At 53.2% G+C, this 14,708-nt stretch overlaps 2 protein-coding genes across 3 annotated transcripts in view; one reads left to right on the top strand and one right to left on the bottom strand.

Moving 5' to 3' along the window:
• The first annotated feature begins 1,076 nt into the window (after positions 1–1,076).
• Positions 1,077–5,467, top strand: rab20 (RAB20, member RAS oncogene family). The gene is made up of 2 exons (XM_079732149.1): positions 1,077–1,775; positions 4,474–5,467. Exons 1-2 carry the CDS (start codon positions 1,586–1,588, stop codon positions 5,049–5,051), a joined length of 768 nt encoding a protein of 255 aa, XP_079588275.1. The 5' UTR covers positions 1,077–1,585; the 3' UTR covers positions 5,052–5,467.
• Positions 5,468–5,648: 181 nt separating this feature from the next.
• Positions 5,649–14,708, bottom strand: part of col4a2 (collagen, type IV, alpha 2) — a 65,338-nt gene continuing 56,278 nt past the window's right edge. For both annotated transcript variants that reach the window (XM_079732130.1, XM_079732131.1), the window contains 15 exons: positions 14,413–14,594; positions 14,013–14,076; positions 13,330–13,404; positions 13,061–13,168; positions 12,805–12,912; positions 12,627–12,698; positions 11,742–11,867; positions 11,309–11,425; positions 10,968–11,129; positions 10,665–10,763; positions 10,382–10,528; positions 10,156–10,272; positions 8,804–8,995; positions 8,273–8,559; positions 5,649–7,482 (listed from right to left, as the gene is read on the bottom strand). In XM_079732130.1, the coding sequence (XP_079588256.1) occupies positions 7,228–7,482; positions 8,273–8,559; positions 8,804–8,995; positions 10,156–10,272; positions 10,382–10,528; positions 10,665–10,763; positions 10,968–11,129; positions 11,309–11,425; positions 11,742–11,867; positions 12,627–12,698; positions 12,805–12,912; positions 13,061–13,168; positions 13,330–13,404; positions 14,013–14,076; positions 14,413–14,594 (2,111 nt within the window). In that variant the 3' untranslated portion in view covers positions 5,649–7,227. The remainder of the gene's footprint in view (positions 7,483–8,272; positions 8,560–8,803; positions 8,996–10,155; positions 10,273–10,381; positions 10,529–10,664; positions 10,764–10,967; positions 11,130–11,308; positions 11,426–11,741; positions 11,868–12,626; positions 12,699–12,804; positions 12,913–13,060; positions 13,169–13,329; positions 13,405–14,012; positions 14,077–14,412; positions 14,595–14,708) is intronic.

The raw sequence follows: 14,708 nt of genomic DNA, 5'->3' as shown, positions 1-14,708 counted from the left end.
CTGGTTCCTTCAGACATCCTAACGTAATAAGGATCGAAAGCGCCCCTGTGAGAACGCAAACTACGACCATCCGAGTCTCCGGCGGCATGTTACCGTCGATACTCCACCTGAACTAACTTGAGATCAAAACAACAAGGACAAACGCGCTACATCCGACAGGCACTCTTTGTGGTTCTTCTTACCTAAACTCGTACTGCGTATAAACGCTGGAAAGAGAGCGATAATATTCCTGATCATGAGCACTTTGAGTACGGCTCAGGCTCAGCAGGCTAACCGGTTACTGAGCGTTCATTCCACCGCGGAACCCCCGGAACCGGATGTTACAAGTTTTTTTTTTTTTTTTTTTTGGGGGGGGGGGGGGGGCAAAAGAGAGAGGGCGGGATTTTCAGTTACATGGGTTTAGCGACGAGAGAGGGAGGGAATTTCTTTCGGTGGAGGGATATACTTTTCTGTTCGGTAATTCGGATATTGCGTTATTACGTTTTCTTTTACTCTTTTTTTTATAACCCCCCCCCCCCCATAATGCTCCACATATTCCTCCTGGTCATGATCCATCCTATTATTCACTTTCCGTAGGCTGATAACGGGTTCACAGCTCAGAGGAAATAAGTGACCGGATGTTGTGTTGCTGTAGACCGGGGGAACACTACATTTCAAGACCCTCTCTCCTTCTAGTCAGGAAGCATTGGAGTTTTTGTAATGCTGGAATGCTATTCGCTGCTGCTGTCAAAGCGAGATCAGGGTCAGTCCATGACGTGAGCACACAAAACTCTACTTAATCACTCAACAGTTTGCAAGCTTGATTGATTTATTCCGAATTCAAATCCGCTTCGTTCAATAAAGAAGTCCCGATTGTTTCCAGTATCTTGTTCCCAGTACGGTACCGGAAGCCCGTGTGTTCAGGATCATGAGACTCGTTTGTTGAGCTTGTTTACTCTGAAACGGAACTTATCATCAGTCACTTGTCTGATAACAGCTCGTTCCAGGAGTCAGGACCAGGTCCCACCCGCCCCCCCGGGTCCTCCCACCCCCACAGGAAAAAATGAAAATTTCTTTGTAAAGCACATTTAGGCAGCAACAGCAGTTGACCAAAGACCAAAGAAAACCTAACTAAACTTGGGGAACTAAACCCAGGAGCTAACCCCTGGGAACTAAACCCAGAAACGAAACCCAACGGCCACGGCACTAAACCCATGCAGGGAACTAAACCCACGGCACTATACCCCACGGCACTTAACCCAGGAAACTAAACCCACGGCACTTAACCCAGGGAACTAAACCCACGGAACTAAACCCCACGGCACTTAACCCAGGGAACTAAACCGACTAAACCCACGCACGGAACTCCCACTCTTCTCCAGCCCTCCGTGCGGCAGCAGTCTGCTGGTCGCGTCGCTTCCCGTTTCTTAACTCCGCTCTGAGGAGCGATCAGCAGCTCGTCTCCTGAGCTCCTCACCATGCCGAGTCGGGAGGACTTTGGATCCAGCCCCGCTACTCACGCCAGTTAGACGGAGTGAGGGGATCTGAACTCTGAAGTGATCTGAAGCGATCTGAAGTGATCTGAAGCGGTCGTTATTTCTTCACGATGCCTGAGATCTCCAAGATGAAGAAGCCGGACGTGAAGGTGGTGATCCTGGGGGACATGAACGTGGGGAAGACCTCGCTGCTCCACCGGTACACGGAGCGGAAGTTCAGAGACACCATCAGCACCGTCGGAGGGGCGTTCTACCTCAAGCAGTGGGGGCCCTACAACATCTCCATCTGGGACACGGCAGGTAAGGCTCGGATCTCAACATGGGCTCTGATTTGAACCAGGGCTCTGATCTGAACGTTTCATGGGCTCTGATCTGAACGTTACATGGGCTCTGATCTGAACGTTTCATGGGCTCTGATCTGAACGTTACATGGGCTCTGATCTGAACATGGGCTCTGATCTTAACACGGGCTCTGATCTGAACGTTACATGGGCTCTGATCTGAACGTTTCATGGGCACTGATCTTAACACGGGCTCTGATCTGAACGTTTCATGGGTTCTGATCTGAACGTTTCATGGGCTCTGATCTCAACATGGGCTCCAATCTTAACATGAGCTCTGATCTCAACGTTACATGGCCTTCGATCCTTTTGCATCAACTTGTTTTACCGTGCGTCCCGTGACCCGATCACCTGCCCCCCGCCGCGTCCCCCTGTGGAACGCCTAGCTCGGTAATATCGGTGGGTCGGGTCCTGTCCATCGGTAGCATGTAGCCTAGCAGCAGGTCCTCACAGGACAACGTCACAACTCCACCAAGTTTTTAACTGTGCTTTTCTATAACTAAGCAGCTTACACAAAGTGTACCTTCTGAAAAGAAATACACATCGTTGACTGGTTTTATGTGTTAATCTTGCCTACTTTAAGGACCTTACTAAAGATGTTAGTTGAATATGAAATGTGTAAATAACGATGCGCACAGAATTAATAATTTATTTTCCAGGGTGGAAGGTTCTAGTGACATTTAAGCACCGGGTTGTGTTCCTCCTAAGGTCAGACTTGGGGTTTACAGCTAAAGGTTCTACATAATGTGTGTTCATGTAAGACTTAGATGGGAACTCCTCGATTTTGTAATCATTGGCTCAATGTCACGGTTTGTCAGCACTGAACGTCCCTTGGCCCCGTGACCTCTGATGAAATGGCCCTTACATTAAGTCCCCCCTAAGGTTAACAGAAGCCTGTCTCAGACCTCTTCACGGCTTTAGGTTCTGGGTCCACCAGGTCAGACAGTTAGAACCCGGGTTTGGTTCTTACTTCAAACATGTTTTTGTTTGTTTTGAGGGCCAGGCTGGACTACGCTGGCTGACTGTTCCTCTTAACAGCCACATGACTCCAGGCAGGCAGATCCATGACTCCACAGCCGTAACCTTTCCCACACTCACATGTCCTCGGCTCCTAGAGAGGACGACTCCTCTGGTGTGAGGACGGCCGCTGGGTTTCAGCCACTGGGGCCTTATCTTAATACTGCATATTAAGGCTCTTTAGTAATTCCACAGCACTCTATCGGTTTCCTCATTCCATCCCCCGTTCCTCAACCAACAAAACTCCCAGGCCAGCACTTCTCAGATCTCCAAATAGAGTTTCCTCTTTTGTCCAATGTTGGACTCAGTAAGACCCCCTTGTGGGATTCAGTAAGACCCCATAGAGCCTCCTGGACCCCCACAGGCCCATGTCTCTAGACCACCACAGTGTCTCTAGACCACCACAGTGTCACTAGACCACCACAGTGTCTCTAGACCACCACAGTGTCACTAGACCACCACAGTGTCTCTAGCCCAGGCTCTGATTCATTGTGTCTTGTTTGAATAAACAAAGGGAACACAGAACTGCTCTTATGTCAGAGAGGAGGCAGACGTTTCCCTGGCGTTGTGCATCCATTACAAGCTTTCATATCTCAGCAACAAAGCTTCTTTGTCTCCAACGGCCGCTGGGAACCTTACGCAAAACTCCTAACCCTTGGCTTTTAAAAACACCTTCTTTAAAACAGTAAGATAGCGTCTATCTTGTTTAAATGTTGGGTTCACCCTAACCCTTAATGCAGCTTAACACTGACATCATTATGGTTACCACATACACCACACCCACCAGCACCACCACCACCACCACACCCACCACCCCCACCACCACCACCACACCCACCACCACCACCACCCACCTCCACACCCAGCACCACCACCGGTGGTAATGGCAGAGAGCCTAGATCTTCCTTTCTCTGTTCTGATGGCTTGGCTCCAGAGTGTTGCGTTGCGTCACAGCCGGCCGTGCTGGAGTCACATGGCGTCCACAGGGCGATGTGTTCAGCGCTCCCAAGGCTCTTGTAGGTCAGAGTTGAGTCCCTTTGCAAAACTACTGTCATCTCCACCCAGGGATTGTTTCTGATCGCATCCCAGTTCTGTAGTGGGATGGTGAAGGCCTCTGAGGTCCCGCTGACCTTTAGGGTCGGTGAGGTGAGGGGACAAACCTACTCTGTGCTGCTTGGGGTTCGGACGGGTTGATCTCACAGGCCCCCTGTGTCTCCATGTCCCCCGTGTCCCCCCATGTGTCCCCGTTGTAAGGTGGAATGGTGCAGGTTAAGTGTATGGTCTGATGGCAGTTGCTCCGGTTAGCATGAAGTCACTGTAGGCAACATGTGGGATTCTCCTCACGGTACTTTTATTATACACATTGACCATATCAAGCCAGGCCTCGACGGCACTATATATCTATTAAGCATACATGCGTTCTAGAACATAGTCCGAGATTCCTGTCTACACCAACTCATTACAAAATAAAACGTATAAAAGGGGAGACTTCACTCGTAGACTGCAAAGTTACTCGTAGCAGCGCAGAGGAGCACACGCCCTTCTTCTGGTTCAACGTTAACTTGCACAACAAACAAAGGGAGGCGCCCCCTAGTGGCGCTACATGTTATAGACCTGACGGTCCCCCGCTCTGTCCCCAGGCCGGGAGCAGTTCCACGGCCTGGGCTCTATGTACTGCCGGGGCGCGGCCGCCGTCATCCTGACCTACGACGTGACCAGCTGGCAAAGTCTGGCGGAGCTGGAGGAGCGCTTCCTGTCGCTGACCGACACCGCCAACCACGACTGCATCTACGCCATCGTGGGCAACAAGGCCGACCTCACGGACCCCCGCGCCCAGCTGCCCGTGGACCCCCAGGGCCCCGTCGAGGGCGGCGAGCCCGGGACGGGGCCCCGGGTCCCCTCGGCCTGCCCCACCCCCCCTGCCTCCCCCCTCTCCCCCGGCTCCCTGCCCCAGCAGGTGGGCCGCGAGGAGGCGGCCGCGCTGTACGGCCGCGTGCTGCGCTACAAGGGGCTGGACGAGGGCAGCAGCCTGCCGGCCGACAGGATGTGCTTCGAGACCAGCGCCCGGACGGGCTACAACGTGGACCTGCTGTTCGAGACGCTCTTCGACCTGGTGCTGCCCTCTATCCTGAGGAAGAGGACGGAGAACCAGCGCTCGCCCACCGTCGACCTGGAGGACTACTGCCAGCCCCCCGGCAGGAGGCGGGGCTGCTGCTAGGGCCGTACTGCCACCGGACCCCCCAGACCGCCTGCTGGGACGTGGTCCTTTCGTTTTTTTCTAGCCAATCCTCACACATACACTTACATGCGCACGCACCCACACACACACACACACACACACACACGCACACACGCACGCGCACGCGCGCGCGCGCGCGCACACAGTACAGAGTTAGGAGGAGGAGGAGGAGAGTTTATTATAAAGTATATTTGTTCCTACAACGCGTGAATGACTTTCATTAAGTGCACTAATTGTTTTGTAGTTTCTTGGGTGGGTGTCGTCTGAAGTCTTGTTGCTTTGGATTTACACAGGCTGACGTCGTTATTAACTTAGGAGCTGTTCCTTCATGGTTCCTACATTTCAGAGACTCACAATCTGCACTACTTGATAATTATACATATCCCTGTTTTGTAAGATGCTATGATAATAAAGATTTCTATTTAAAATAATTGAGAATTATTGTCTAAAATGTGGAAGAACAAGACTAAAGGTTTGTGGATTCAATTCAGGAAATAAAGTATTAGAAAACATTTGTTTAATCAGTCTCTATTACAATGCAATGCATTTGTCACAGAACATGATTGACACATGAGACCCAAACATACGAATGCAAACCTGTTCCTACTCAAAAGTAATGAGAAAATATTGAAATGGATTAGGAAAGAGTTCAGTCAGGACGGCTGATCCTCTGATTAGGGGTGAATTTGAACTTTAGTCTGTTTGCTTTAGGAGACTTTGCAGCCTTCATCTATTAAGCCACCTCTTGGAATTTGAACCGGTAAAATGTAACGTGACAATCACAATGAAGGCACCAAGGAAAACAAAGAGTCAAGCTTGTTCAGTCGATATAAATATAGGACATAGAATCAGTGCATTGTGTCAAAAAATAGTTGTATATATACCGTATTTTCCGCACTATAAGGCGCACTTAAAAGCCGGTAATTTTCTCAAAAAACGACAGTGCGCCTTATAATCCGGAGCGCCTTATATATGGATCAATTGGTTAATTGGTTGATCCATACTGGTTGTAAACGGCGCTCTGTCAAAATGTTTCAGTATGAAAAACCAATAAAAACAATTTAATAATAATAAAATGTTTCACTACGACTACGATAAAGCCACACCGCTTGCAGCATTACGGCTATCGTAGTCAGTGCACACAGCATTTTACTGCGCTTACTCACGGAAGGTCACACTATACGATCACAGAGCCAGGAAATCGGGCGGAAGACTGGCCACACTACAAGATTCGAGGGTGCGATGCTCTACTTTGTATCATTCACGTTTGCAAGATATTTAAAAAATCTAAGGTTTGGAACTGCGTAATTGTGTTTTACTTTTTTGTCATAAAGGTTCCAGTTTTATATCTGCTAAATGCAGCAACTCGTCCTCACAGTTGCGTTGCGCGTGACGAGCTATACAATTAGCACAGCTCCATCTAGTGGATGCATAACGCATCCCCAGTCAAACGTTTGACTGCAGTATCTTCTATGCTATGCGCCTTATAATCCGGTGCGCCCTATTTATGAAAAAAGTTCTAAAATAGGTCATTCATTGAAGGTGCGCTTTATAATCCGGTGCGCGTTATAGTGCGGGAAATACGGTATATATATATATATATAGGTGTGTATGAACTATTATGAACTATTATGAACACATTTCAGAGACGGTGGATAAATCTGTAAGATATGGAAATAAACTTGATTTGTGTTTATTTATAAAACAACTTGGAGAAAACATGAAAAGTGTCAAACAGTGTGGAGGAAATGAGAAGCAGTGGAAAGAGGGTTAGTGGTTCTGCTAGGACGTGTGTTAGGAGGAGTAACTAAAGGGCTGGCCACACATCCTGGGTTCAGCTGGTGAAGGCAGACTGGTTAAACGTTACACTGTGATCGAGGTATTAAATTAAGAAAGCACCATTATGAACATTACACTTATGAACATTAAAAACCATGATTTGCCCCCTGATCCGTTCTACCAGTCTGTCCTCTCGTAGACTCTCAGTCCTGTGTTTGTAAGCCAGAGATGTGCTGCTGAAGGTGTCTCGTTCACACTGATCTGTGGTCAGTGTTTCAGGCTCCCCCTGGCTCCACAGAGGATGGATACGGAGAAGGAGAGAGGAACTGTCTTCACACCATCTGTCCGGCGGAGCGTTGCTCCAGAGCGGTGGAGCTCACAGGTTTTTCATGCACACCTGGCAGCGGCTGATGCGGTTGAGCTGCTGGCCGGCCTTCAGCGTCTCCGAGGCGGGCTCCGTCTGGAAGGACTGGTCCACCGAGGTCAGCCAGAAGCTGTGCTTGTTTGCAAAGTAATGGCAGGTGCCCTTGGCCCCGTTGCACTCGATGAACGGCGTGGTGCGGAAGTCCTCCAGGCAGGACCCGGGCGATGAGAGGGACTGGCCGCCGCCCTCGTCGCCGGCCGCGGTGTGCTGGGAGACGGGACAAAGCGTTGTTAGAGGAAGGCCTTCAGCCAGCTGCTAGTGAGGAGGAGGAGGGCCTTCAGCCAGCTGCTAGTGAGGAGGAGGAGGGCCTTCAGCCAGCTGCTAGTGAGGAGGAGGAGGGCCTTCAGCCAGCTGCTAGTGAGGAGGAGGAGGGCCTTCAGCTACTAGTGAGGAGGAGGAGGGCCTTCAGCTGCTAGTGAGGAGGAGGAGGGCCTTCAGCCAGCTGCTAGTGAGGAGGAGGAGGGCCTTCAGCCAGCTGCTAGTGAGGAGGAGGAGGGCCTTCAGCTGCTAGTGAGGAGGAGGAGGGCCTTCAGCTGCTAGTGAGGAGGAGGAGGGCCTTCAGCTGCTAGTGAGGAGGAGGAGGGCCTTCAGCCAGCTGCTAGTGAGGAGGAGGAGGGCCTTCAGCTACTAGTGAGGAGGAGGAGGGCCTTCAGCTACTAGTGAGGAGGAGGAGGGCCTTCAGCCAGCTACTAGTGAGGAGGAGGAGGGCCTTCAGCTGCTAGTGAGGAGGAGGAGGGCCTTCAGCTGCTAGTGAGTGTTTTACTGAGGAGCTCTATGTGTGTGATGTGGTTCAGCTCTGGTCAGCACCTCTACATTTACTAATGAAAGCGCTTTATAAAAAAAATATTCTTATTATTTATTAACAAATGGGAAACCTGTCCAAACCCTTTGGAGCATTGGTCTGAACCAGAACTCTGACTCCCCCTGTTCTCGGATAACCCCCCAGGGACTAACCACCTCACCAAAGGGACCCTCTCAGTGGGGGGGGGGGGCTCACCATGAGGAAGGAGTAGCCGATCCAGAGGCTCCTCCAGCCGGCGGGGCACTGCGGGATGCTGACGTCCTGGCTGTGGACGGCGATGGCCACGGAGGGGGCCTCGCACACCGAGCAGCGGCTGATGTACTGCCGGATCTCGCCGTCCTCCACGGGCATCATGGGAAGGGGCGCGGTGGACGAGAGCCAATAGGATTTGTCGTTTCGGCTGGCATAGTAGCACACGTCTCCGGGGTTGCAGTACAGGAAGGGCATGGAGCTGAAGCGCGGCAGACAGGAACCCGCCAGTCCTGGAACGACCAATCAGAGGATTCAACAAGGTGATCGGAGGTAACAGTGCGGAGGATAGTGTGTTAGGTGTTAGGTGCCCTGATGTATCAAAGTGTTTCTAGGCGTGTTTAAAGGTATCCTCACCCACCCTATTTCTTCACTTGCCAATGCTAATAGAGTTAGGTGACTTTCTAAACAGAAGCACATCATCCCTTCAGTGTCCTTCTCTTTGAGCGGGTTGTTCTGCAGGTGTCCTGGACTCACCCAGGTCCTGGTTGTGGGCCTTCTCCTGGCCCTCGAAGTACAGCAGGCTGTACCCGTCCCACAGCTTGGACATGCCCACCGGGCACATGGGCTTCTGCTCCGTCTGGCTGTGCTTCACCAGGAGGTACCCCACGCTGACGCTGCGGCCCGGCATCCCCGGCAGCCCCGGGACCCCGGGGGTCCCCCGATGACCTGGGAGACAGACCGGAAGGTGAGACCTACTGTATATCAGACAGACCGGACAGTGAGACCTACTGTATATCAGACAGACCGGACAGTGAGACCTAGTGTATATCAGACAGACCGGACAGTGAGACCTACTGTATATCAGACAGACCGGACAGTGAGACCTACTGTATATCAGACAGACCGGACAGTGAGACCTAGTGTATATCAGACAGACCGGAAGGTGAGACCTACTGTATATCAGACAGACCGGACAGTGAGACCTACTGTATATCAGATAGACCGGACAGTGAGACCTACTGTATATCAGACAGACCGGAAGGTGAGACCTACTGTATATCAGACAGACCGGAATGTTAGACCTACTGTATATCAGACAGACCGGACAGTGAGACCTACTGTATATCAGACAGACCGGACAGTGAGACCTACTGTATATCAGACAGACCGGAAGGTGAGACCTACTGTATATCAGTCAGACCGGACGGTGAGACCTACTGTATATCAGACAGACCGGAAGGTGAGACCTACTGTATATCAGACAGACCGGAAGGTGAGACCTACTGTATATCAGACAGACCGGAATGTGAGACCTACTGTATATCAGACAGACCGGAAGGTGAGACCTACTGTATATCAGTCAGACCGGACGGTGAGACCTACTGTATATCAGACAGACCGGAAGGTGAGACCTACTGTATATCAGACAGACCGGAAGGTGAGACCTACTGTATATCAGACAGACCGGAATGTGAGACCTACTGTATATCAGACAGACCGGACAGTGAGACCTACTGTATATCATACAGACCGGAAGGTGAGACCTACTGTTTATCAGGCAGACCGGACAGTGAGACCTACTGTATATCAGACAGACCAACTGTATATCAGACAGACCGGACAGTGAGATCTACTGTATATCAGACAGACCGGAAGGTGAGACCTACTGTATATCATTCAGACTGGACGGTGAGACCTACTGTATATCAGATAGACCGGACAGTGAGACCTGCTGTATATCAGACAGACCGGACAGTGAGACCTACTGTATATCAGACAGACCGGACAGTGAGACCTACTGTATATCAGACAGACTGTATATACTGTATGTGTATATCAGGGTTCTGATGGAGGCGTGACCCCTGACCTCAGGACCCCAGACTCACCTTCCATGCCTTGCAGACCGTGGTGGCCGTGCCTTCCCACCTCCCCGCGGTACCCAGGCGTTCCCGGCGTTCCCCCGATCCCGGGCATTCCCTTCTGTCCCCTCGGGCCGTAGAATCCTGTCGGGGAAGAGGTTCAGTGAGGAGTCACACGGGGTCAAGGGTCAGGGTCGGTGGTGCGCTGCGTTGACCCTCAACGTTCTGAACAGTAAGAGTAAGACTGGCTGACCTGGATCTCCAGGGGGCCCCTGTGCTCCTGTCTCCCCGGTGTTCCCCCCCGGCCCGCGGATCCCCTGGGGCCCCGGAGCGCCCCTCTCTGCTGGGATGGTGAGGGGCAGTGGCAGGGGGCCCGGGCTGCCCGGGACACCAGGAGCCCCTGCAGGGAATCACCACAACACGGGGTCAAGGAAGGTCACGCCTGCTACGGTAACAGGAAGTGCAACCTTACTGCGCCGCGGCTCTGTCACATGACATACAGTGTGTGTCACATGACACGCAGTGACAGAACCTACCTGTGGGTCCAGAGGTTCCTTTGGGCCCGGTTGGTCCTCTTGCCCCTTGGTTACCAGCCTGACCAGGTGTCCCCATCAGCCCCTGTTCACCTTTGACCCCTGACAGACAGCAGCAGATACATCTGAGGACTGTGTTGATGCAAACCATAACCTGTGTGTGTGTGCTGAGATTCCGTCTCAGATCTTGAGTTCAATAGCAGTAGGAACCTTAGTTCTTCTTTATGGTGGTCTGTGTGAGTTCTAGCGGTTGTATATCTAGTTCTTTACGGTGTTCTGAGTGAGTTCTAGCGGTTGTATATCTACCTTTCCTCCCGGACTCCCCGCCGTACCCCCTGTATCCCACCGGCCCTGGGTCTCCTCTCAGTCCTTTGGCACCGGGACGTCCTGGAGCTCCGAACCCCCCCACGACCCCCTTCTCCCCGGGAGGAGCCTCCAGGCCGGGAACTCCCCTCAGTCCAGGGAATCCTGACGGACGGGAACACAACGTCAGAGACCAGGGCGACCAAACACCCCCGGTGCCCCGTCGGACACCGGACCTCTGGGCTCCATCCCATCACCAGTTACCCTGGTTAGACCTCTCTGTTATAGGAGACCGAGGGGCCATCAGAGACCCCCGGTCAGGGTAAGGGCTGACGTGTGTTTACCCAGCAGTCCTTTAGGTCCTGGGTAGCCCGAGCTCCCAGGGGGTCCCGGTCCATCTGGGACCCCGTCCTGGCCCTGTGGACCTTGGAACCCTTGGGGTCCTGGTTGGCCTTGATTCCCTGAACACATTAAACAGAATGCATGATGGGATACGTGGTTGCCTATACTAAAGTCCCAGATCACCGTCAGCAGACCGTAACATGGGCCGCGGAAAACAACGCTGTGGCCGTTTGAAACACAACAACGTCTCCCAGAATGACATATCACCTCACCCTGAGGGAGTAACCTACCACCAAAGAACATGAACAACATGCCAAAGCTCTTCCAAAATGGAGGCGGTCATTGCAATATCATGTCCCGCGGTCAAAGCCCTAAAGAACGGCCTCCATGTTCCTCTCATGCGTACAGCTCAGCCGACGCAGGGCGGGGCCCTACCTGGAGGTCCTCGGAGGCCCGTCTCCCCGACCACCCCAGGGACCCCAGGCTGGGTGTTGGGCACGCCCGTCTCTCCCTTCTGCCCTCTGGCTCCAGGGTTGCCGGGGGTTCCAGATCCGTCCAGCCCTGTTGGTCGAGTGGGAGAGGAACACATACAGGGATCAGTCTGTTCATTACGGCAGGCCTCCCAAACGCTGCGCTGCACAGGGACAGGCAGGAGGAACTCTGTTCCTGCTCTATAGCAGGGATGGACAACTGGCGGCCCGCAGGCCACATGCGGCCCGCGTCCTCGCTCAGTGAGGCCCGCTGATGATTTAAAATGTAATAAAAAAAATAATAATACATATGTATATTTATTTTTGGACTTTTTTTTTTACAGAAAACTCGATCAGGAAAACCGTACCTTTCAGTCTAGATGAGAAGCAGAGTATCTGTTCATAGAATTCCAACACAACTACTACAACTGCACTGAATATAATGCTAGTTGTTGCGCTTAATGTTGGGCCACTGTTTTTGACTTTTGTGCCATCATTGAATGATGACATGTATGCCCTTTGCACTGAAAATAATACTATTCACGCAGGTGGCTGTTGTTTCTTTTTAAAAAAAAAGTATAGACATGTAAAAAATGCATTTGAGCATGGAAGATATGAAGTTAATGAATGTTGTTTCAACTAATTTGTGGCCCTTTTTATCATTAAATTTGCCCATCCCTCACTAGAGAATGTTACTGACTTAGAAAATCCAGAATGCCAAAACACTGCAACCGGCATCCATTCATCTAATCGGTTCAATAACTTCTCTTGGGCTTTGCAGGTTTGCAGTAAAGGCTCATCAGTACACATATAGCTCCTGATCGTAAACAGAAGACCTTCTGAGGAGTACCTTGGAGCCCGGTGAGACCCTTCTGCCCCGTCAGCCCGTGGAGTCCGTAGAGACCCTTCAGACCAGGGAACCCTGCGGCACAGGACCAGAGCAGCGTTATGCCCCAGAGAACGGCAGCTTGGTGAGACAGATACCGGTGCATTAATAAAGGCCTATTTATATAGATCATCCTGGCTACCTTTCTCTCCCGGGAGGCCGTACACGCCGGGCGTCCCACCCTCCCCGGGGGTCCCGGGCAAGCCCCGCCGACCCTGGGTCCCAGGGGATCCTGCCTGGCCGTCGGAGCCTGGGGACAGCAGGGGGAGAACCAGGGTTGAGAAGAAATACTGTGTCTTCCCAACAAATGTGAAGCATGAAGCGTGAACCATCCCAGTGACCACGGGGAAGGTCCAAGCGTTCCCGGGATGATGCAGCAGAGGCGGATCCATCCTTACCTGGGGCTCCCCCTATTCCCGGATCTCCCGGCTCCCCGGTCCTCCCCTCGATGCCGTTGAAACCCGGGCTGCCTCTGTCTCCGGGACGGCCAGAGAGTCCTTTCTCGCCTGTCAGGAGGGAGAGTCATTAGGGTTTCAGTTTCACACTCAACAATGCTCCTCTCCACATCCAGATCCATTAACGGTGACGATGACTTGACTCCTCCCACAGGGCTGACTGTGTGTCTGCGTCCCTTCAGAGGGAGAGGGGCTCCAAAGCCTGGACTCACCCAGCGGGCCAGCGAAGCCCAGCTCTCCCCTCAGCCCCGGGGAGCCTGGAAGGTCGAGACGCTGGCCTTTATCCCCTGAGTAAGAATGGGAAGAGTTAGGGATAGCTGTTGGTAACACACCAGTTCTGGTTGATCTGTCTGTGTGGAGGGTGACGAGGGCTGAGGGGGAGGGCTGAGGGGGGAGGGGTGAGGGGGAGGGGGAGGGCTGAGGGGGGAGGGGTGAGGGGGAGGGGGGAGGGGGAGGGCTGAGGAGGAGGGGGGAGGGGGGAGGGGGAGGGCTGAGGGGGGAGGGGTGAGGGGGAGGGCTGAGGGGGAGGGGGGAGGGGGAGGGGAGGGCTGAGGGGGGAGGGGGGGGGCTGAGGGGAGGGCTGAGGGGGAGGGGGGAGGGGGAGGGCTGAGGGGGAGGGCTGAGGGGGGAGGGGGGAGGGGGAGGGGGGGAGGGCTGAGGGGGGTGAGGGCTGAGGGGGAGGGGGGAGGGGAGGGGGAGGGGTGAGGGGGGAGGGCTGAGGGGGGAGGGGGAGGGGGAGGGGGGGAGGGCTGAGGGGGGTGAGGGGGGGGTGAGGGGGAGGGCTGAGGGGGAGGGGGGGAGGGCTGAGGGGGGTGAGGGGGGGGTGAGGGGGAGGGCTGAGGGGGAGGGGGGGAGGGGGAGGGGGGGAGGGCTGAAGGGGGTGAGGGAGGGGTACCTTTGAAGCCCCTCTTGCCGTAGTCCCCTGAGGCGCCGTAGGCCCCAGGACTGCCCTTCTGCCCCTGGAAAGGTCAACAACATCGCAGCTTACAAGTAGAACTGAGGACGACGGTGGAGTTGTAATCCTTAAGGTCGGTGAACCCCAGACTAGGTGGTCAAATGAGTGATCCAACAGTCCCAGGACGAGGTCATCCCAGGGAGAAGTCGATCCACCAAACCAGTTTACGCTGTAGCGCAGCGTTTTAGTGGTTGTTTAGTGGTTTTCACTGAACCAGTTTACCAGTTTAATTGCTCAAATTGATCCACGAAACCAGTTTACCAGTTTGAGTGGATCAAACTGATCCAATGAAACTGGTAAACTGGTTTAATGAATCAAACGATCCACTGAACCAGTTTACCTGGTTTCCGTTCATCCCGTCAAAGCCTTCGATTCCACTGGTTCCTGTGAGCCCCGGCGTTCCTTTGGGGCCCAGAAGACCCTCTGCTCCCCGGTTCCCATGGAGACCTTTCTCATGGCTGGGGTCTCCAGGATGTCCGTGAAGTCCTTCATACCCTGGAACACCGGGATAGCCCTTTGGACCTGTGGAAGACCCCGGGACACCGTGAGAAGAACACAAGGCCAGGGGGTGGAGTCATGCTGGTGCCTGGACCAGAGGTCAGGGGTCAGGGCTCAATGCAAGGGGTCAAGGGTAAG

Source organism: Pollachius pollachius (genome assembly GCF_949987615.1).
Source record: "Pollachius pollachius genome assembly, chromosome: 3".
Classification (NCBI taxonomy): domain Eukaryota; kingdom Metazoa; phylum Chordata; class Actinopteri; order Gadiformes; family Gadidae; genus Pollachius; species Pollachius pollachius.
The sequence above is the reverse complement of the archived record's forward strand: the minus strand, read 5'-3'. Positions and strand labels throughout refer to the sequence as shown.

Excerpts from the sequence above, each read along its gene's own strand:
- rab20 (XM_079732149.1), top strand. The coding sequence starts at position 1,586 with ATGCCTGAGATCTCCAAGATGAAGAAGCCGGACGTGAAGGTGGTGATC. Across the intron at positions 1,776-4,473 it reads CTCCATCTGGGACACGGCAG|GCCGGGAGCAGTTCCACGGC; the intron begins GTAAGGCTCGGA and ends CTCTGTCCCCAG.